At 46.0% G+C, this 23,856-nt stretch overlaps 2 protein-coding genes across 4 annotated transcripts in view; one reads left to right on the forward strand and one right to left on the reverse strand.

Annotated features, from left to right (window-relative positions):
- Positions 1-249: 249 nt before the first annotated feature.
- LOC119377517 (INO80 complex subunit C) lies at positions 250-2,973 on the reverse strand. Its single transcript, XM_037646950.2, has one exon. It carries the CDS (start codon positions 2,917-2,919, stop codon positions 2,512-2,514), a length of 408 nt encoding a protein of 135 aa, XP_037502878.1. The 5' UTR covers positions 2,920-2,973; the 3' UTR covers positions 250-2,511.
- Positions 2,974-3,598: 625 nt separating this feature from the next.
- Positions 3,599-23,856, forward strand: part of LOC119377515 (sorting nexin-6) — a 32,169-nt gene continuing 11,911 nt past the window's right edge. Inside the window, exons 1-7 of one of the 3 annotated variants that reach the window (XM_037646946.2) lie at positions 3,599-3,904; positions 10,926-11,027; positions 15,079-15,189; positions 17,263-17,384; positions 18,784-18,907; positions 20,435-20,639; positions 23,564-23,639. In XM_037646946.2, the coding sequence (XP_037502874.1) occupies positions 3,845-3,904; positions 10,926-11,027; positions 15,079-15,189; positions 17,263-17,384; positions 18,784-18,907; positions 20,435-20,639; positions 23,564-23,639 (800 nt within the window). In that variant the 5' untranslated portion in view covers positions 3,599-3,844. The other 2 variants (XM_037646945.1, XM_037646947.2) reach the window with 2 other exon arrangements.

Here is a 23,856-nt window from a genome sequence, read left to right on the forward strand (position 1 = left end):
TTACCACCTGTAAAAAACGGTAAAAAACTGGCTCGAAAAAATCAGTTGTCAGTCCCTTAATGCATTTCCATCTACGCAGCAGTCTTTCGCCTCCAAGTGTTACGAGTGTAACATATGCTGCCGGGCTTTTTCTTTTTTGAAAACTTTTGCTGCTGCTTCCACAATACTGCTGGTTGAGAGACGTGCAGTAGCATGTTTATTCTTTGGTGAATTGTAGATCCAATGTAATACGACACACCGACAGCTCTTTCACTATGACAGGTTGTTGCGTGCCGAAGTGTTACAACCGCTGCGAAAATGGTAAACCACCTTTGGCAATCTCACGAGTGCAATTTGCTATAGGCCACCGACTCCAGCGGCTGCTACATATGGCCCGTGTGAAAAAGCCGTAATTGTGTAAAATGAGACAAGTGCAATGAAATTGTGACGTATAAAGCACCAGCTCCATTTGTCACTGGAATTGCCGAGTAATTGCATCCTCTGCCGTTGGTGTCACATACAGAAATAGCAATTGTATACAGGATGTTTTCTTAGGCAATACACATATTTAATAAAGATGGTATGATAATGAGACCCCTGTCATCTTCGTAAATGAACTCTACGTCGAGGTGGAAAAACATTGCGATACTTAAAGTTCCATTCAAATAAGTAATTAACAAAACTTCACTAATTAACTTTTTAATTATTCATTTAAGGGCTGTTGTTTATATGTAAGAGCTGTAGAGCGTGACAACTTACGACATGACCATTTTTTTTAATTGAAAAAAATGCACATAGTTTGAGATAATAATCCCCAAAATTCAAGATCCCGATCAATGGGATACCGAAACTGAGTGCACCGGGTGCGCAGGAAATCAGTCAGCCCGGAAGCTCACATGACATTGAAACGGCAACTCGGACCAAATACCCAAATGGACCGCTTATTCTTTGCATTTGGTGTGTGGTGCTTATCCGTCTCGTTAAACTCAAAGAAGTGCAAAGAAGTCGTTCGCTTGTGTGCGAGAAGTAGTGCCGCAGTGGCTGCCGCCTAGTTTTAAGTTGTACAGTCAAAGAAAAAGTGGCAATTGCGGTTTTCTTGCCAGCATTTGTTGCAATTGCGATAGTGGTGCTGTCACTGTCTGCTGGCATCCGTTCTGCTGGCATCCTCACAGAGCACTGCATCTTTTCGTGTTTACGTGCATTCGCTTGCATTTAGTATCATCGACAGCCGTGGGTAAAGCCAGATTTCGGAATACGTACATTAAATTGTTTTTCCAGCGTTCAAACAGAGACCAATTGGTAAGGCTGCAATGTAAGAATAAGTTTCCAATGACCACGAAAAATCCATAGTTTCTGTAAGCGCGAAGGACACGTAACACAATCGAAGGACACAGGACCTGTCCTTCGCGCTTACAGGAACTATGGATCAGTACCAACTAGCCCGATCTCAGTGCCTTCTAAGAAAAGTTGAACAGCCAGTTAGTGAATGTGCTGGAGAAAAGGTGCCTGCAGAACACGTGCATAAAGAAAAATCTACCTTTCTTGGATATACTTTACAAGTGCCTTTTTGCATCTTCATGAAGCTGACGTCGGGGAAGCATGTCGGTCTATTGGTGCTTGTTTGATTCACAGTCCACGTCTGACCAACCAACCAAGATAACAGTCAATTTTCATCCGCACATGTGTGTCTGGACTAGCACACAGCTATTGCACAATATAAACACGATGTTCCACCACTCTCGTGAGCACCTGTACCATGTACAAAAACCTGTGAGTGTGTAAATCACACTGGCATAACTACACGGAAAAATTCAAGAACACAAAACAATAAAATGCATGCGAATGCACACAGAATTCGAAGAATTGGGAGTGCGGGACAAAGGACGACAGGTCAAGAAGAACCAAATGAGAAAGAGTGCTCGCGAGGGGCAAGCTTCCGTCGTTCATGATCCCGTGCTGCCCGTTGTTTGAACCTTACTGTGGTGAATTTACTGCGCTTTAAATGTCCACGTCTACAACTTTACGGAATAAGGTGATGGCGAACTCTTCAGGTGTGAGTAAAAGTACAGCATTTTTAATACCGACAGGCAAACTGGATGGTGTTATTACATTGAATGCATGGGCACAGCACAGACCAGTCAAATAAGTTTTTCGCAAGTCCTGCCACGTACTTGCAGCGTCTCCGTTCTTATGTAATAGACGCACATGCACTACATCCCCTTTTTATTTATGTCGTGACAACGGGTGGTATGTACTACGTACTTTGAGTAGGGGGGGGGGGGGGCAGGTCAATGCACACCCACTAACGAGTTCGAAATGCGAAACACTTTATATGAAGACTCGTACGCGCATGCAAACGCGCGCGGTCGGATGAGACAGGGTTTCAAAACAAACAAAACGACAGCTTTCCGTCGGCCGATCGCACACGACGTCCTTCCGATAAGTCGTGTATGTCGCACGGGCAAACGGTGAACACAGGCTAGAAGTCAAGCAACGAGGCAACGGCAATGGTGCACTGTGAGTTAAGCGAGTCTACGTCACGGGCAGCGCGGCCCTCCTGAGCACCAGATACCCGTTGACCTGGTCGGCGGTGAGCAGGCGCAGTCGCGCGTACTCGTGCCTGTTGGCGTAGCGCAGCTTGGTCTTGGGGTCCGTGTACGGCGCCACGAGGCCCGTCAGGTCAGAGTACTTGCGCCAGGGACGCAGCGAGGGCGCCGCCTCGAGCGCCGCGTAGGCTCCCGGTTGGAGACGCTCGGCCGTCACCACCTGCTTCAGGCTCTTCCAAACGCGAGGCTTGCTCTTGGTAGAGGTCGACGAAGACTGCGACTGCTGCGGCGCGGAAGGTTGCTTGGAGCTCGTTGAAGGCTCCTTGGAAGTGCTGGGCCGGTCCATCTCTTCCTCCTTCTTCTCCGGCTCGGGTCTGGGACGTTTCTTGCCCATGGCTTACGGGTTCACACACAGCGAGGAGGGGGGAAAGATCTAGGAGCCCACTGAAGGGAGGTCAATGCACACCCACTAACGAGTTCGAAATGCGAAACACTTATATGAAGACTCGCGCTGGCGGCAGCTACAGTCACACTAAATGAGGGCTGTGATAGCGAATCACTCGATCAACAACGCCGACAATTCCTACACTGGGGAATATCGTTGTGGCCGTGACCAACCAATACAATATACGGCTCTGTGACCAACAATCGTCATAATACCAGAGAACATCTGGTAATACGGTAATACCTAATCGTACACTCGTATTCGGCTTTGACCTCGGCTTGGATTGAAGTAGAACACTGTAGATTGAAGCGAACTGTTTTTCGGATCGAGTCGGCATCGTGTTGACTCGTGACTGGCCACTGGTTGAGAGCACGGACAGCTGCACGGAAATCCAATTTTTTGCTGCGGCCTTCCAGAGAGCAGCGAAAACGTTTATTCCACGCGGATTTCCTCGCCCAAAAACCGAACTGGCGTATGCTAGTCCCGAAATATGCGCTATTTATGGTGATGAGATCGTCGACTCTCTTGAATAAAGAGTATTTTGTTGTTGTTGAGTTGTTGGGGCGTGAACTGAACATCGTTTTGGAAGAGCCATAGCCAGAAACGTCGCAGATTTCGGGAATCGTACTCCCGGCGCTAGCGTTGTGTGTTTCACGGCGCCTTCACGGAAGAGGCCGTTCGCGAGTCTCGTAGCACCTGTGGATCCTCGCGTACTCCTACTATCAGTCGCCGGGACGGCCCATCCATTGGGCCATGTGACACCGGCGGGGGGTGTGAGTGGGCGTTTTCGAACACACAGCAGACCGGCGGCGCTGAGCGGTCCCAACTCGTCGCGCCAGATCGTGGTGGCTGTCTGCTTCGTCATCGCGCCGTGATGATGACTCTTCAGGACGGCACCGATGACACGGCAAATTCGGCGGACACCTCGCTCAAGGTAAGCTCGGCGGCAGTACGCGACAGGCACTTCATCCAGCAGCAGCCGTGACAGTTGGGAAAACGCGATGAGCATGTTAGGCCTACCAGCCTGGGACGTGTCGCGAGTCTGGGTCTCTCACGCCTGCGACCGCCGCGTAAGTTCCTCGCCGCATTTCATCTCGACCGTTTTGTCAGATTTTCGGGGTACCACTCGACATTTCGCACTCCGTGCGAGCTTGCCTAACGCGCCGTTGGCAAGCGTGTCACTTTCGCAAGCTCGTCAACACCTTGTGCTTCAATTCACCGCCCTGAAATTTGCGATGCAGTTTAGCCTTTCTATTCCTTGAGCATAGCACCCGTTAGTCTGCTTAGTAACGTTCAGGAAGCGCCCAATCTACTTGGTTGTCGGAAGCGCCGGCCGGCATTGCGCGTTTGTCGGTATGGGCTTGCAGTGTTTTCTTCTTGTGGCTGCGCATTTCGCCCGTACATTTTTTTTTGGGAGTGGATATTCGCCCGGCATCCGGCTGAACTGCGCGAGCGGAACTTGGCCGCAGTGTCTCCTCATTGGCCGGCGGTAGTCACGTGGTTAATGCCGGCATCCTGTGGCAAAAAGTGCTTTGCCGGCACGGGTATTTGCCGAGTGTCATTTCGCGAGCGGCCGTCAAGCGAAGAGTGCCGGCATTTAGTGAGGGAACAATTATATGCCGGTACTTTGACTTACCCACGCCGTCGTCACATCTGAAAACGCACGCCGTGACAGCAACAGTTGTCCGGTTCTGGTTTGACCGGCAGTTTGCTTTTGCGGCCGGACGCGTCAAGCGACGAGCGCCGGCACTTAGCGCACGGGTATTTGCGAGTTTCATTTCGCGAGCGGCCGTCAAGCGAAGAGTGCCGGCATAGACCCACGCCGTCGCCACGTCTGAGAACGCACGCCGTGATGGCAACAGAGTTGTCTGGTTGTGGTTTGACCGGCAGTTTGCTTTCACGAGCGGCCGGCCGTCAAGCGACGAGCGCCGGCACTTAGCGCGGAGACAATTATTTGCCGGTAGTTTTACTTATCCATGGTATAGCCTCCCCTGAAAACAGGCTGTGACTACTACGACGGCACAAGTCGTCCGGTTGTGCCCCTAGCAAAAATTCTGATAGAGGTCTGTATCAGTCTGATACAGTTTCCTATCAGTTGCCATAGTCTTGTATAAGACTGATACAAAGTCCTATCAGTTCTGATAGACATCCGTATCAGTCTGATACAGTTTCTTGTCAGTTTTACCAGTCTTGTATCACACTGATACAGGGTCTTACCAGTGCTAACAGTTTTTCAATCAGTCTGATTGGCCATTTCTATGGTGTATTAGTCTATAGGTTTTTAGTCTTTTGTTGGTTTATGGGATCTTCATAAAATGCAGTAGTGTCATTTTAACAGTTACTCTTTTTTTTAAACACACTGGTCATATATATGATTGGTCATTTCTGCATGCATACTGGTGTATCAGTGTTTTCTATTGAACATTGCGACCATCGTATGACATATTACCATCATTCAATGAGTGCCACTGGTAGCTTTTGGATGCGTAGAATAAAGATGTATAATGCTTCATGCAGGTGTTAAGCATAATGAACACACTGAGCTTTGCAAAGCAGGTTTCAGGCTAGATGAACATCTCTCATTCTATGTACAAATGGGGTTGCAGGTGCCAGATAGCAACGCAGTTTATTGTGACATTCAGGTATCTTAGGAATTTTAAGACACTAAGTATACAAAGCTTATCACACAGCAGTACAAACACAACTTAAAAACATACAAACAAACTTCTCATCACACAGCAGTACCAACACAACTTAAAACAACAATACAAACAAAACTCATCACACAGCAATACCAACATAACTTTTAAATTTTTAGCTTATAGGGCCAGTAAACATCCCAGGACACTAAACTTCATATATAGAGCATTGTGTCCTATTGTGAAATGAGCATGCTGATGCAATAATTTTTTGAAACTGTGCGGAGTTGAAAGCCTCAGTGTCTGGATGCTGGTTCTTGCTTTCACGACCCAAGCTGGCCCTAGCTGCCTCCCCCACATAGTGCTTTGCCTTTAATGATGAGACACTACATCAGTGCCATAATCCATACTGGATGAAATCCTTTAAAGGGGGGATGAACCACTTTTCCAAGTAATAATCGAATGACCTCAGGGTCGAAGTTTATTGCCTCGCAAATCCACTGCCACAAAAATTTCAAAGCGAGCGGAATTAGAAGGGTTTGTGTGCACTTTAAGCGCTTTCTCTTTTCTCTCGGCCATCCCGACAAGGTGCGTTGGAAGCTAGGGAGGAATGGCACTGAGGAAATACGTTATGTCAGCACACATCATGACCTAGAGCATGTTTGATGAAGCACGACTGCTTTTTCCTGTTGCAGTTCCCATGCACGAGTTTGACTATGTAATGTTAGCAGATTATGGACAGCAGTGCCAGCATGTGGCAGCACCCTGTGGCAAGAAGCACATCTGATCGAAACGTTGCTCTTGATTTATGATGGCTATAGGCCAATATCTATCTGTTTTACACCATACAGCAGGCATCCGAAAGACCGAAGAAAGTGAGCAGGCATCTATATATATGAAAAGAGGGCACCTGAGAAATTCGCAACTTCGCATTCCGCTTTTAAACTCCCTTGCCGTGCACAGCTGCAAGATTTGGGTGAGATGTTTATAGCAGGTCTGGCATCCACAGGGTGTCTTTTCACCAAGGACTGGTACAGACCTGTTTAATACTTGCATGTAATCTTGCCAAGATTTATGAACATCAAAAAACATGTACTAATAAAGGCCAAAGCATTTGACCGCAAAAAACACAAGAAACTGCCTACCATAGTAAAAGTTCAATTGCGAAGAGAACAGCGATAGAAATGGTCAAGAAAAGTAAACTTTTGATTGCCCTACCACGTTAAACTCAAATTAGACTGACTACATTTGTCACTGACACCCAGTAATCAGTCTCTTTCAAACAGTTTCTTTTTGGCTGCCTCTTCAACAATGTGCAAGGTATATGGTACCAGCAGAGACACCAATCACAAAAAATAGTCAAACTTCTCAAGCTCTTCATGACACTGTTCACATTCCCACTGGTGCATTGTTATGTTTCACCTTCACTGTGCTCATTATAGCGAGCCATGCATCACTGCTGAAAAAGGGCCTTACAAGGTTAATGTCCATGCACTCATCCAAAACACCACAGTTCAGCAAATCTGGCTTTGTTTCCACATCTTCTTCAAGAATTTTACCACTGAGGGCACTGATAACACCAAAACAGTTGCGCTCAGAATATTAGGTGGTATCGTAATCGTCGGTGATTTTTTTCCCCTTTATTTCACCATGTTTGTCACCGACGTGACGGGACTCCGTCACACTATCTTGACATGTATCGGCAAATATTTGTCTCCGCGCTAGTCGCTTGACGGCCGGCCGCTCGCGAAAGCAAACTGCCGGTCAAACCACAACCGGACGACTTGTGCCGTCGTAGTAGTCACAGCCTGTTTTCAGGGGAGGCTATACCATGGATAAGTAAAACTACCGGCAAATAATTGTCTCCGCGCTAAGTGCCGCGGCGCTCGTCGCTTGACGGCCGGCCGCTCGCGAAAGCAAACTGCCGGTCACACCACAACCGGACGACTTGTGCCGTCGTAGTAGTCACAGCTGCCTGTTTTCAGGGGAGGCTATACCATGGATAAGTAAAACCAGAGTCATGTAAAACTAACGGCAAATAATTGTCTCCGCGCTAAGTGCCGGCGCTCGTCGCTTGACGGCCGGCCGCTCGCGAAAGCAAACTGCCGGTCAAACCACAACCAGACAACTCTGTTGCCGTCACGGCATGCGTTTTCAGACGTGGCGACGGCGTGGGTCTAAATGCCGGCACTCTTCGCTTGACGGCCGCTCGCGAAATGAAACTCGCAAATACCCGTACGCTAAGTGCCGGCGCTCGTCGCTTGACGGCCGGCCGCAAAAGCAAACTGCCGGTCAAACCAGAACCGGACAACTGTTGCCGTCACGGCGTGCGTTTTCAGATGTGGCGACGGCGTGGGTAAGTCAAACTACCGGCATATAATTGTTCTCTCACTAAACGCCGGCACTCTTCGCTTGACGGCCGCTCGCGAAATGACACTCGGCAAGTACCCGTGCCGGCAAAGCGCTTTTTGCCACAGGATGCCGGCATTAACCACGTGACTACCGCCGGCCAATGAGGAGACACTGCCGGCCAAGTTCCGCTCGCGCAGTTCAGCCGGATGCCGGGCGAATATCCACTCCCTTTTTTTTTTTTTTCGGTGTCGGAGGCGTGTCGTTGCGACTTACGGTGTCAGCTGCACGGCGCGTACAGCGCATATGTGTGTGCATTGAGCGTTGACCCGTTCTAGCAAAAGCTGTTTTCACAGTCACCGCCTCCGAGCTGCGCCGCATACCTACGTCGCTTTTGTGGCAGCTTCCTGTCTGCGTACGAAAAACCTCAAACGCCCTTGCGCGATGGTATGTGTTGACTGCAGTGCTTACATGGAGACGTATTGCCGCACTGTTTTTTTTATCGAATGTCCCGTCGTTTTGGGGCGGTTTCGCTGCCGCTTTGGGGCGTGTCACACCAGATGCGACGTGTTAGTTGTCGCTGCGGCAACTCGATAGTTCTTTCGTCCCTTGCTGTTTGCTACGCGAGTGCGCGTACCAATTCACCTTTTTTTACAGAGCCCTGCCGCTAAGCACGTGGCCGCAGGTTCGATAACATGCGGTGGTTGCACTTCAGTGGACGTGAGAAACGCGTGAGCCTAGCTTTGCGCTCGCCTTAAACGACTTCAAGCGGTCGAAATTAATCCTGAGCTTCCGCCAGTACTGTCTGCAAGCCGTATGTTGGCTTGGGGGGCGTTAAAGGCAGTATTTTTCCTCGTCTAAACAAGCTGATAGTAATCAAAACATTGTGACAGCCTGGTGTCTAAAGTTGGTGTAAGTAAGTGCTGTCCTGTCTGCTTCTAGTCTGTTTTTCAGTGCGCTTCAACCAAATTTTCAAACATGAACGTCAACCAACTGGCTCAACTTGCCATCTTGCTGCAAGTAGTTAAACTATTGTTGAACTAACATATGTGATTTCTTGTCCATACTTTACTGATACTTGTTTTGAGTGCAGTCCGTTTTTTTTTTTGTTGTGCTAATCGTAGAGAAAGTGGCCTTTGAAGTGTAGTTTGCACTTAGCAGAGGCACTAACGGTGAAGTCACTCGGAAAATCTCAGAAAAACACTTGCCGGGGATCTCCTAGCATAAAATCGTGATATTTTCCTATCTAACTGCAAGTACGAGCTTAGATCAGGCTTCGTTGAAGTCAACTGGTGTGCACCGCAACTCTCAACTTTAAACGGAACAAGAAAGCCAATGTGGTCCACTGATTGCTGACATTTTGCCTGTTTTTCGGGCACCGCCATCACTGTTTTGTCTCGAGCGCAACCTGCATGATTTGTGCTGCTAGTGTCAGTGTTCTTGTACTCCTAAAAGTTGCCTTTTTCTATATACCTTACCACTAGCGAGTCAAGTTGTTTGTTCAAAACCAGATTTGAACATTTGGAAGAAGTTTCCGCTTTGTAGCAGAGGTTTGTAGCACCGTTGCCAATGCTGTCTTGTATTTTCGATGCATTTTAATGTGTCCAGGCCATTCCTAACAAAATTACGAAATTTATTTTATAATTCGTTGTGCAGTGTTCTTTGTAAGTGAACTTTTAAGTATCTCTAATCATAAACTGTCCAAATCCACATCATCAGAAGCTCATTCGTGAATTTGAACGCTCGTTGCTTCCTCAGTGTTGCTTGTGCATTCGCGTCTCTCGAAAATTCAGATAAATCGCAGTATCCTGGTCATATTGACTAGCGCATGTTTCAGAGAAACTTGAGCACTCATTTTTCGGATGGAAGTACGACGATTAGCAAGCAAGAGTTTAAGGCTCCCTCTTGAAGCACTGCATCTAGAATCGATATTACTGCAATGTTGCAGTGTCAGTGAAATTTGCTGGTGCCGTGTATGTAGCGTCAAGGAATTATCTCCTTCACAGACTTGCCAGTCCGGCCAAATGTACATCAGGTAGTGGAGCTGTGCGAGTGACTTGAATGCTTTTTTATTTGAATAAAAGATGGGGATAGGGTGAAAAGCCCCATTTCGATTGTTAAACAAAACCTAATGAGGCCAGAGTAGACGCTGAGTATCATTCTGCCTACTGCAGTCAGCTTCCACAATCTTGCAGGTGACCTCCCATGGGCAATGTGTTGAATGCAGTTTGATAAACAAGAATTATGAGTAAAGTAACAGTTGAAAAGTAGACCTCAGTCTTCTTATGTGACATGCATGCAATGCATCTTTGATAACATCGCACGGTTTCGAAGCAAAAGGTTTGGATGCTGTTGTGTTGCATCGTTGGCTCCTACTGAGCAATCACGTACCAACCCTCCTTGCTGCATGAAATTAGATGTGGAAATCCTCTTAATGGCATTGCTGTAAAAAAAAATGTGTGCACTATTTATGTGTGGCTGCCGTGGTGATGAATGTGGGAATGAAACAGGCCAGCTGGTAATCTTGTAGTGGTATCTACATCCACTGCATTCGAACAAACTCATTCGCAGGAATCACGATCCCAGAAGGGCTGTGGCATTTTTCCGTACTCTTCTGGAGATCGGTGTACAGTTTTGGACTTCAATGTACAGCAAGAATTTGTTCAAATGTGCCAGCCCAGAGCACATTTAATGCTTGTTCTGTGTTCTTATTGTGGCTTCTTAGGTGCTACTGTTGGTGTGTGTGGCAACGTGCTCCTAAGCACGAGGGTTTGGCTTTGATTCCCGGCCACTGCAGCCGGTGTGCATTAAATAACTGTCTTACCTGTATTAAGAGCTGTTAGTGGACGAAGAAGTGTTTGTCTTTCGTCACTGTGTACTTTTGCGTGGTTACCTTAGCATCGTGACTCATTTAAAAATGTCGGCACATATTACTCGCCCGTGTAACTCTGTTCTTCTGTCTCGCAGATGCGGTCAGACACGATTGATCTAGCAGACCAGTCCCTGCTCGTGGATATCTCGGATGCCCTCAGTGAAAGGGACAAGGTCAAGTTCACCGTGCACACCAAGGTATGTATCTTGGATTGACCCTTCAGAAAAACAGCAAACGTACCTTTGTCGTCTGGGCCACCGCTGTAGTACAATGGTTATGATTCTCGGTTGCTGACCAGAAAGTCGCGGGTTCAGTCCCAACTGCAGTGGCTGCATTTTGATGGAGGTTAAATGCTAGAGGCCTGTGTACATTGCAATGTCGGTGCATGTTATAGAAAACCAGATTGTCAAAATTTCCGGAGCCCTCCACTGCAGCATGCCTCATAATCGTATCGTCGTTTTGGGACGTGAAACCCCAGATGTTCTAACCTGGTTGTCAGAGGCTGTGCGCTTGCAGTTTTAACCTTTCTGCTAGTTGAATAAACCAGACATATAGAGCCTGGAGAATTTAGCGGTGAAACACACTGCTGAAGAAGTGGTTGATTGAGCCAGTGTGTGTGAAATGCTTGTGGACTTTTAACCCCTTCAGGGTTTTCGCCGTACATGTACGGCAGAAGCTTCCTGGTACCAAAGGGTTTTCGTCGTACATGTACGGCATAGCGTTTATTTTTAAAACGCGCGCCTTTTTCGATCATTTCTTTTGTTTGGCCTGTGCTTCCACACTTCGGGAATACGTGGAATTTTTTTCATGCGCCGATGTCTCTCCGTTGTATTTTTTTTTCGCTTCCCAAAACGGCGCGTCGCCTATCGCTTGCCCATCCGAGCGCGTTCGCGGTGCAGCTGGTTTAAAGTGCGCGCCTTTTTTGATGATTTCCCTTGCTTGGCATGTGCTGCCACGCTTCGGGAATACGTGGAATTTTTTTCATGCGCCGATGTCTCTCCGTTGTTGCTTTTTTTATGCTTCGCAAAATGGCGCGCCGCGCGCCGGCTATCGCTTGCGCAACCGAGAGCGCCCGCGGCGCGGTTCGGTTTCAAACGCGTGCATTCTCCCATTTCTCTTGCTTGGAATGTGCTGCCACGCATCGGGAATACGTGTAATTTTTTTAATACGCCAAAGTCTCTCCGTCTTTTTTTTCTTTTCCAAAGAGGCGCGGCGGCTTGTAGTCTCGCGCGCGCACGCGGTCCGGCTCGTTTCGGTTTCGTCCTTCGGGTGGTTTTCGCTTCTTGCGCCCGCAAAGCTGATGGCTGTTTGGTTTCTAATCTCTCAAAGGGTGACCGCTTGTTACTCTCTCATTTATTGCACCCCGGCGCGCGATTACATCTGTTTCCGTGCGGCGCTAAATTACACAAACGACGCCGCCGTGATTGCGTTTTCCGTTTTGGGGTCTCGGAAAAACTAACTACGTCTTGTTGGCGATAAGATGAAGTATTACTGTAGCTTTTTCACTCGTTTTGCTTTCCGGACGGGAGCAGAACCATAGTTTTCTTCCGTGCGCTCACTGACGCAGTTCGCTTACGTTATGGAAGCGCGCGCCGGTTGCACTGCTGCCGGTGAGTCGAGCAGCGATTCTTCCGATGCGGACTATTCCCCAATTGCCGAATCAGAATCTGATTCATTGGATTTCAGTTCGTCAGACGAGAATTTTTTGACGTGTTCAGACTCCGATGACGATCAAGGAGCGACATCTGAAACGCGTGCGCGGGGAGCCATGCTTCAAAGACTATCACACGCTGAAAAGTTTTTAGTGTTCGAGCACGAGCGTTTTTTACCGGAAATGTACTCTGGTGCGCTTATTTTTGTATGTTTGTGAGCTATGTTTAATACAATGGATAATTTTTATTCATAAAAAATTGTGAAGCTTTTTTTTTTTAGGATTCTGCTTGATTTTACTACGAATAAGCCATATGTATGTAACAACAAAACTGATTTTTTTTGTCACTTTACGGTCACGAAAAAAATTTTAGACAATTTTTTTCTTAAATAGAATCGTCTGAAGAATTTATTTCAGCAATAAAAAAATTACACATTTTTGGACTGGATTTCGCGAAAAAATTCGACCCTCAAAGGGTTAAACATGCACATTTGGAAAATCACAGGTGGTCAGACTTAAAGGGGCCCTGCAACACGTTTTCAGCATGGTCAGAAAATTGCCGATCGGTAGTTGAGGCTTCTGGGAACACGCGGGCCAAACGTTATACTAGTGCACACGCTGCCTGGAATTTACAATTCTCAGTCAAGCAGCAATCACTCCCTCTTCTCTCTACGAATGATGCCATATACCGAAATTACTGCGCCATGTACTTAAGTCCGTGGCTGTTAGATGATTTGAGCATCACGAGCAGCATAGTTACTGTGGCCCCTGTAGGATTCTGCCACATGCCCGCGAGCGTGCTCGCGATCACACTGAATGCAAGCCACGCTTTCAAAGAAAAAATGAGTGCTTAAGGCCATGACGTGCGCTGACAAAGGGACGCATCTTCTTGCCCTCTTGTCATTCCCCCTTCCTGCGTAGCTTTCAGCGCGCTCGCTGGTACGAAAGGAGAGAAAGCGCTTAAAGCATGCGACGAATCCCTGTAACTGCGTTCGTACTAGACGAAGTCTAAAAATTTTTGCTCCAGTCGAATCATGAGGCAATAAGCAGTGTTAAAGGGGTCATGAAGCACCCCTTCGGCTTGTTGAAAAAACACATCCTGTGGAAAGCTAACACGGCTATGAACTGCTCTGCCAAATATTAGTCGTGCGCGCCGCTTAAAGGCCACAAGCGGAGCGCAAAGTTGCCGTTTCCCCAGGCACCCTCTTTTCAAACAGAGGCCGGTTCTCACTCTCGTCGGTGGGCGGGGTGTCTGCACGTTGACGTCGCGGATCTGCCAGTTTACGTTGCAAGAGACATAGCATACTTATTGGCCGATAGCCGACGTAAATCGAGAGCGGTATTCGGATCAGATGCGCTTCTTGTCACGGGGTGCCGCCACTTGCCGGCGCCGCACTCCTCACTACATGGCAGCCGCACTCGCGCACGCGAATCACAGCGGGAGAGCGGTCGCGTTTCATGACGCGCGCTGACGTAACTTCTTTCCCCCGTGCCATCCCTCCCTATGTAGCTTCCAGTGCGCTCGTCGGCACGAGAAGAGAAAGCGCTGAGAGCGTGCGCCAGATCCCCGTAACTCCGCTCATTCTTGACGGATTCGAGAAATTTTTGCGGCAATCGATTCGGGAGGCAGTAAACTCCGATACTGAGGTTATTAGATCATTACTTGGAAAAGTAGTTCATGACCCCTTTAAAGAAGCCATTAGACAGTTATACTTGGAAAAGTGTTGCGGGGCCCCTTTAAATTCATTCTCCATTAGTTCGCTGTTATGGTATGCCCTGTATGCAATCATAGTTTTGTCACGTAAAATCTGAGAATGGAGTGTGGTTATTTTCTTCTTTAACCCTTTCAGCCCTGGATTTTTTGTTTTGGTTGGAGGCATTTTTTGTGCGTGTTTTTCCTAATAGTTAAGACCTCAGAAGACCACAAACGAAAAATTGAGCCAGTGTTGCAAGTATTTATGGATTAATAAGCATGGATTCAAATTAGGTCATCAGGGCTCAGCGGTTGTGCAATGAGAAAAATAGCTTCCTTTTTGCTGCTACTCACTAGAGTACACAAAATGTGAACTGCGTCTGATTTTTCAGTGTGATACTCATTGAAACAGCTTCGGTACATCGACCCAAAATTGGCGCTTACCCGCCTCAGCTTTCCCGCCTCGGCGTCGCCCATGACTTCGGTCAAGCTTCTCCTTTGCGGCTCCCAGCTCCGCAAGCATGTCACAATTTTGGTCTCAATCGCAGTGGGGATCATTGAAGAATTCCGCCAAGAATGAACAGTTTTGGTTTCATATCCGAGGTGCTACGGGAAATGCTGTGTGGTGGTGTCAGTTGACACCGCCAAGGCCGAAAGGGCTAAGCGCATCACCTCCTTGTTTCCAGCCTAAAAGAATACATGCATCGAGCTCATCCTACCATTTCTGGCTCATTTTTCACTACTGGAAAACGACATTGCCAGTGTTTGTTCACTACATGCCAGTCTCTGCAAGAACAATTTAACTTATCCAAAAGCCTGTCTGTTGTATTGAAATTAGATTGTGATGTTTCTATAATAATTCGCTCCTTGACTTCACGTGCCATCAACCTCCTCTCTGCTGCAGACGACACTGTCGGACTTCCAGAAGCCGGAGTTCTCGGTGTTGCGGCAGCACGAGGAGTTCATCTGGCTCCACGATGCCCTGGAGGAGTGCGAAAGTTACGCAGGCTTCATCGTGAGTGTCGTGTGCATACGTTTGGTTTCTCTTTCGCTTCATGCGAGACTTCTGTGTTCGTAGTTTGCCGACGACGGCCGTCGATGATTGCAGACTCTGCTGTTAGCAGATTTAGCCATAATGTGGGATAGTAAAGGTCTCGAAGGTGTCGCGACTATTTGGGAAGAGTGTAAGGAGCCATTGAACGCATTGTGCTTGTGACTATGTTGCTGGTTTCGGCCAACTAAGATGACCCCCTCCTGCTTACTTCAAAACCATTTTAAGGGGAGACGTGGGTCTTGAAAAAAACTTCTTTGTCAGTTGGATTAACTGAATGGAGTTTAATGCACTTATTCAGTTTTCATCTGCACATTCCAAATCTTTAGATTTTTATTATCTGCATTAGAACAGGTACCTTTTGGCAACTTTGTTTTGTCAAACAAAAACAAAATATCTGGCAAGACTGTCAGAGAGCTCGTCTAGCCGATGATGCTAATTTGATTGTTTTATCAATTCAGTTCATTTTATTCAGTTTCTTTAGAATGTAACTAATTACATCGAACTTCGAATGCAAAATAAACAAATGCAAATATGTGTGAAAAATTTTTGCTTCATACATTTTATGATTATCGAGAATTATCATTAGGTAAACATTATAAGAAAATAAATAGCATTATCACCTAGACCAGGTTTCTGGCAATCTTGCCGCATACTTTGCTTTTGTGTTTGATGAAAAGAATTACCAAAAATCCCCATGAGGATTGTGCTAGAAAACGTTCTAGAACTAGCATATCTTGTTATAATGCAGCTATCAAAAATCTACTCCGAGATTTGGAATCTGCAGAAAAAACTGAATAAGTGTATTAAATTTCATTCCCTTCACCCAACTAGTAAAAACACAATTTTCAAGACCCACGTCTCCCCTTAAATGTCCTCAAGGTAACGTTCGCCATCGATTACAGGGTCAGAGGTGTCTACGTACAGATGCCAAACCCAACAACAGAAACACCTCAAGATAGAAATATTGGCGAGATTTGTCCTTTAAGCGCCATAACTTAAATTGTCTTCATAGCCTCTCAATTTTACGTGAATAACCCGGCACAGCGGTGTAGTGGTTATGGCGTTTGACTGCTGACTCGAAGGTTGTGAGATCGAATGTCAGCCACGGCAGCTGCATTTTGATAAGAGGCAAAATGCTAGAAAATTGTGTACTGTGCGAGAACAGTGCATGTTTAAGAACCCCAGGTGGTTGTATTTTTTTGAAACCCTTCACTACAGCGTGTCTCAAATCATGTTGTTGTTTTGGGACGTAAAACCCCAACAATTATTTTATTATACTTTTACATGAGAAATTCACGTGCCTGCGAGCCCTCATGTTCAGCATTTATAAGGAGGCATTTGCGCAATTGAGGTTCTGCGTTGTACAAGAATGGTACCTCTGCTTCGCTCCTGCTTGTTCGCATGTCCTTTGTGGTTTTTGCGAGCACTGTCAATATATACGCACCAGTTTATGTAAAGTACCAAGTAAGTAGCCAAATGTGGAGTGCCTGTGTACAGAGTGCGAATTGCATATAGTTGTTGGTTCACGTCATTCCTTTGTAGACTTATCTTGTTAATGGTTTTGTGCTAAGGGGGCACAAAGTGTCGTTTTGTCTTGGGACGGGTTAAACTGCAAACAGATTTATGACAGTGCAATGCAGGGTACTGGAACGTGACCATAGGATCAGCACGCTATACTGGGAATCTTTTTGTGTGCCTTTATTTGTAAAAATTCGTCATTTTAAAAGATGTAACTGCAGTAGCCAGCCCAGATACATGCGTTAATGTTTCTTTGCAAGCATTTCGTATTTCTGCATGCTTGCAAAGAGCTTTGTGGAAATTGAGTTGATGTAACTGTTAATTTAGGAAAGTGGCATGAATTTTGGGCCCCTCGTTTACTATATCAAATGGCGTTTGATTTGAAGGCATAGCTGACGTATCGGTTATGTTGGTAGTATCAGTTGACGCAGTACAGGGCTTTTGGCATTGGAGTTTCTTTTTCTCGGAAACAGAGCATGGGCACAGTGCAAGCGCAACAGTCGTTTGGCATTTCAGATTCCACCGGCACCTCCTCGGCCGGACTTTGACGCCTCTCGTGAGAAGCTTCAAAAGCTGGGCGAGGGCGAGGGTTCCATGACCAAGGAGGAGTTCACCAAAATGAAGCAGGAGCTTGAGGCGTGAGTTAGGCTGCTTCTCCTGTCTAGCTCGACTTGAGGCAATCCTTTGGTGGAAGTTGGCGTTGCGGTGGTAGAATGCTTGCAGTGCTTGGCTGCTCACCCGAAGGATGCATGTTTCATTCATTCAATCAATCAATCAATGGAACTTTATTTTCATGAAAAGAAAACTGAACATACAGGGCGATTCTTTTAGAACTGTGCTAGTATTTCATTGGGCTGTAGTTTTGTTACAAATTATCCGACTTTAATGTGGTTTGCACAAAACATTCAGGAAGGATGAAAATTCAATGTCCATTTGCGTGACATACCACGCCAGAAAACAGTCGGAAAAAGGAAAACTGCAACATTCCTCGAAATTCTATACATTAGGGATGCTGGGCGCGCACAAATGCCACAAGTGACATGATGAACCTGATGTCGCCAACTTCCATCGCTGCTGCCTGACGCGAAAGCTGCACTGGGCTAGCCATCCATCCTTGTATAGCATTTCGCAGTTTTCGTTATTTTTTTTTATTTCTATCGGTGTTGCACATCAAGAAATGAGACGGACCAATAAATTTTCATCCTTCCGTAATGTTCTGCTGCAAACCGCATTAAAGTAGAATATTTTGTAACAAAACCATAGCCCAAAGAAATTGGTCCGTTCTAAAAGAATCTCCCTGTACCAACACAATTATTTGGACCGATGGCCTAAAGTGGCTAGTGGCCAGTCCAATACAATGTGCTACAAAGAATGTACAGGTCATCTAAGGAAAAAAAACAATCATGTAATTATATACATACATGCTTAATAACTTAACTTATAGCTTGCTATACATAAGTACTCAGTAAAAAGGCAATGAAAATCGGATTACTAACGATTTCCACCAACATGCACGCAGGTTTACATGTCTTGAAGTGATAAAAAAACTTGCATGCTAGGCTGAAATTATGGGCAGCTTTAATCTCAAGGGTGATCATGTTCTATATTTTAGTTCCAATTAAATTAGTCTGTCACCATGAACGTTGACATTTGGGTAAATTGAAGTTATTGTTTGAAGAATGTGGGTTTGATCCTGGCCGCGGCAGTCGCATTTTGATTGAGGCAGAATGCTAGAGGAGGCGCTTGGATTTTGGTGTGCTTAAAGGGGCTGCAAGTTGTCTTTTGGTCCATTTTAATTTCTTCACACTTGCATCGTAATTACTACAAATAACATCCCCCATACTTTCCTTGTCTTGACTGATTGTTAGTTCTCGTTAACGCTGTGTCTAACAAAGAAAAGCGAGCCCTTGAAATTCCCCTTCTTTCGTTGCATTCACTGCATGCTTCTATTTCTTGTGAACTTCCATCTTGCAGTTTTGTAAGTGGCGAGCGCGTGCACTTACAGTATGCCACGCTGTGTATCCCTCTTGCTTTCAGGGAGTATTTGGCGACGTTCAAGAAGACGGTGGCCATGCACGAGTTGTTCTTGCAGCGGCTGGCCCTGCACCCTGTCTTCCGCACGGACTCAAACTTCCACGTCTTCCTAGAATACGAGAAAGAGGTGAGTCTTTTTCTTTCTACTCAAGGCAATTGCCTCGGGTTTCAAAATGTTCACAATAGTTATGCTCACACTGATCAAGACTGCGTTTGAGTTGTCTTCCTTTGGCCTTCCACTTCATGACTGTGTTGATGCAGTGTAAAACTAAATACTATGGTGACCGGCCCTCAGGTTCCTCAAAAATAGATTTTTTTTTAAAAGACAATAGTCTTTCTTGGGATACGTACTTGAATGCAGAAATTTTGGTCTGTCTGTCTGTCAGTCAGTCACACTATTCAGCAACCCGGCCACAGTTTAAGCACTTTCTGAACACCCAGCCATCTTGAACTGGTAGCTGCGTTCATACTTGTGAACATTGTCGATCAAAAAGCAAATATTGCGCATATCTTAGACGCAACATCAATACATAAGCATTAGGTGGTGTGTTCCTTTACTAGAAAATACATAGATACGTAATCCTAAAGACCCTAGTGTTTCTTAGGCTGCGCTGAAAATGCGACGCTATGCATGAAAAGCCCTCTGCCGAGGATATGGTGCCGCCACCTGGCAGTGGCCCTGGGTTCTGCACAAGCTCACGTTTCCCTACGCCACTGCCAGATGGCGTCCATATCTCATGCAGCGCCTCCTCTATTTTATCAATGCCAACTGGATGCGGCCAATTCAACATCGAGGAGGCACTGTCTGAGGCAAGGCAAAACATAAATGGCAGAAGACTACATATCGTCTTTCGATGACATTTGCAGCGAAGCAGCAGGTACGCGGCCAATTTTTTTTTACTGAAGTAAGTTTTTTTGTATTGCATCATTCCTGTAAAAAACATGATCCATTGCAGACTATGCTTTGCATAAGAGGCCAAATTTCAGCATAATAAAGTTAACAATACGATTGCCAATTTTACCAGCTTTATTGTGTTGATGTTTAGCTCTTACTACTTCTGCATCCATGCGGTGCACATTCGTCAGTTCATCAGTGGATAGCACACTGCCTATGCCACAGGTGGTGCTCCAGTGGGAAGACTACCGATGGGTTTGTGGTTGGATACTGTGGTTGGCAACACTGCGACTTTGCCATACTGAATCTTTGCAGGCGCAATTAAGAACTACTAAGTCCCGACTGTTTCGCTTTACAGAGCTATGTGAAACAGGCTTGTAGAAGCAATCGTTAGTTAAAAGAGAAAGCCTGGAAGGACTTTGCCTACGTGAGGGCAACACCTTCAACAAGTGTAGTGTTATCATTAAGTGTCCAGGCTGAGGATTTGCTTGTTTAGCCAGCTTTGACCTCTGCACTTCGTCTTCCCCGTGGACCTCTCTAATTTGGGTTTTAGAAGAGGCACAAGTAATGGCCTCTGCACATGCTGGCTCCTCTAGCATACTCTACATTTTGTGCTTGTCTTGAAAAGTTGGTCACCTAAACATTGCGTTCATGGCCATGTTTTGTTCCACTTTGGCTGCCACCCTTGATGATGATATTCTAGCGTGCGTTGCGAGCACCTTTTCATTCATCCTGTGCAAATTAATTTTGTGCTCGCAGCTGAGTGTGCGGGGCAAGAACAAAAAGGAGAAACTCGCCGGACTGCTGAGCCACCTGGGCAAGTCTGCGGACGACCTGCGCCTCTCGTCGACGCAAAAGGACGTGGACGAGTTCTTCGAGCACGAGCGCAACTTCCTCACGGAGTACCACACGCACGTGCGCGACGCCACCACTAAGGCCGACCGCATGACCCGTGCCCACAAGAGTGAGTTCCAAGGAGTCGTCAAAACACGGGGCGTATGAGTGATCAACAGAACCCGGAGGGACCAAGAAAATATATGTTCAATTTAACATAAGTTCTGAGGCATCCAAGCGTCATCAAACGGGAAAATTGACCGGTGCCCCGTGTCAGCGGCACCAACGCAAGTGATGCGAAAAATCATCTCTGTATAATGTGACCATATGATGTCATCATGGCATCGCAGATATCCAAAATTTGTGATGTCATGATGACGTGGAAACTTCATCGCATGACACCATTGCTTGCTCAAAGGTGGGCTGATCGTGGAGGCATTGCAAAACCATGTTAGTTGCAGAAAGCTTTCGGATGGGGGTGGGAAGGTTCAATACATCGCCACAGAAGAAGAAAAAAAATGCCTTTTGCTTTAGAGGCAACTGAGGTGGGCACATAAGGGACCCTGCGAGTTTTTGAGAGATGAACGGGGTTGCAGCATTCAAGTACGAAATCAGTCGCGTTAAAGCCTGTTGTTGCACTTCAGCTGTACTCCTTTTAATAAGAGATTGCCGTTTACTGAGTCTACTATACGTGCATTAATATTACAGTAGAACCCCGCTAATACGTTTTTGAAGGGACCGTAGGAAATAAACGTAAGAGACGGGAAACGTAAGAGCCGAAAAACAGGAAAAACGGCAAAATATTTAGTGGTACAGAATTTTATTTCAATTCTTACGAGTAGCACGAAAATTGGCGCGTTCAGCCGCGATCTAGTCGATGGATAGAAACGCGGAGCTTAGGACGGCCTCATCCACAGAAATGTAATCAACGTATGTGATTTTTTTAACACCAACAGCTGTAGGCATGAGAGAACTAAGCACACGCAATCACGACCGGCGCGGCGAGTCCGACCGCGAACTGCACGCACGACCAGCGAGCTCCAACCAGCTCGAACTCCTCCCGTTCTCCGACAATAACGATGATGGTGAGTCTACGCCAACGCGATGGCAGAAGTGAATGCCAATCTCGAAGGCCTTGCTTTCGCAAGCAGTTACGTCATTCACGCCATGTTTGTGCAATACAAATCTCAGAGGCTATGCTTTTGTCAATAGTAAATGCCAATCTCGAAGGCCTTGCTTTCGCGAGCAGTTACGTCATAGACGCCATGTTTGCAATTTGAATCTCGAAGGCCATGCTTTTGTTTGCATCAATTGAAAGATTCTGTTGCTTGCGCCTCTCATGCGGCTAATATTACGGTCAAACGAGGCCAAACTGCGTCAAAATGCGCCATGGCCGCTCTCTTTGGTAGTCACTCGGTCGGCTCCGAGCGCACTTCGCGACGTATCATACGGGAACGGTCCGACAGTTACGACGTAACAGCAAGGTTCCCAATACATTGTATCCTATGGGAGCTATGCCGGGACCGGCGGAAAACGACGTAACAGCTGGGAAAACGCAGCAGTGAGGAACGTAACAGCGGGGTTCTACTGTACATAGTGGTTATTGTGGTGCGGGCACATCAAGAGCTGACACCATCAATTTTGTGGGAAGCCTTGCAGTTTACATATTTTATTTCATACCTGAATGGCTTCTGCTAATGCATTATTAATTGCAGATTTCAGGTTACACACAAAAGCTATAAAAGTTGAAAGTGTAAAAAAGAAATTGCTGTGCTTACAAGGTCATTAGGGATCTTCCACGTAAATTTGTCATCTTTTTTGTTCTTGTTTGACGTATTCATTTATTTTACAGTACAACACTGATAAGCTTATGGATGGGTTGAATTTAACTGCGATATAAACTTGCAATATTGCCCACCTGAAATACGTTGCATACAGTGTGCAAAGCATTGGTTGTTCTGAATGTGTTAGCTGAAGCCACTCTGGGATACAGATTGCCTGTAGTCGCCAGGTCACCATGAAACTGGTGCTGTGAGATAATCTGATAGCTTTTACTGTATTTCATGTGACAGCACATAAGGTACGCAGTTCTTCTTTGCCACGTGACAATCTTTTGCTTGCCAGTTTTCATGAAGTTGTTATTGCTGCATTCGGGAACAACTTTTCTCGGCACTACTGTGGAAGCTACCGAACCAAAACGCATGCCTGCCAGCGCTCCAAGAAATAGTACACAACTTTACCGATAATTCTCATTGCTTTGCTGAAATTAATACTGTTTTATTTATTATGAGGCTCAAATAGTTACGGGGAGTTGTAGGTAAATTCCTATTATTGTTCATCTTACAAGAATGTCTTTTTTTTTCCATTTTTTAAACGGCACCACGTTTTCTGCACGCCATGTTTTTCAAAGTAAACATGGTGTCCGTGACTTGCGTGGGTCAGTTTGTGGCTGCAAATTTGCCGTTAAGTTCTCCAAGAAAAGCATACTTTATAATATGGCACTGAAATGTACGCTGCACAATCTAAATGTCTCTTCCCCATTTGCATTTTTCATGTGTATGTTTTTCTAAATGCGTTAATCGCTGTGGACAGTTCGTCCAGGCAAACATGCGTACTAAATGTTGGACACACTCTGCCCGCTGGGTGACAGCGAATGACTGTGCTTTCCATAGTCATTGAGATTTCCCGCATGACACCAAACTTGAACAAATCTGCTATATTCTCCACGTTCTCACGTTGCATCTTAAATTTTTTGCAAATTTAGAAGTTTGCTGGTAGACAGTTGTGGTACCGTAGACTCGTATTGGGCCATGAGACAGAGTCCGAGCGAGTCCGGTGGAGGAACATTTTGAGGGGTCAGAGTCCGAGTGAGCCCTCGGAGCAAAATACAGTATTTCTTGAGTGAGTCTGAATGAGCTCCAATTTTTGTGCCGACCTATGTGTGATACTGTGATGGAAACGTGTATCGTAGTTAGTGCTTTGGCTGCTGGGCATGTGTTATGTGGGTCGTTTAATTTTGTATGTGCCATTCTTTCTTTCTCTTTTTGTTTTTAGATGTGGCCGACAGCTACATCAAGATTTCATCCTGCCTCACCCAACTGGCCACAGTCGAGTCGTCCGAGCTGGAGAAGTGAGTTGGCCTCTCTTTCACTTCGCTCTTATTACTAGAGCTGTGCGTATAGCAAAATTTTGGGTGCAAATCGAATAGAATATTTTTCGAATATTTCTCGAATATTTCTAGAATATTTTTCGAATACTTCGAAGCGAAATTGCAGAGAAAAAAAAGTTAGAGAGGATTCCTAAGCATATTCTTATGAGATAGCAACATGAAAGTGTTTCTTTTCGCT

This window comes from Rhipicephalus sanguineus, unplaced genomic scaffold (assembly GCF_013339695.2).
Source record: "Rhipicephalus sanguineus isolate Rsan-2018 unplaced genomic scaffold, BIME_Rsan_1.4 Seq484, whole genome shotgun sequence".
Classification (NCBI taxonomy): domain Eukaryota; kingdom Metazoa; phylum Arthropoda; class Arachnida; order Ixodida; family Ixodidae; genus Rhipicephalus; species Rhipicephalus sanguineus.

What these genes read in the sequence shown, in the direction of transcription:
- LOC119377517 (XM_037646950.2), bottom strand. Translation starts at nt 2,919, where the DNA reads ATGGGCAAGAAACGTCCCAGACCCGAGCCGGAGAAGAAGGAGGAAGAG.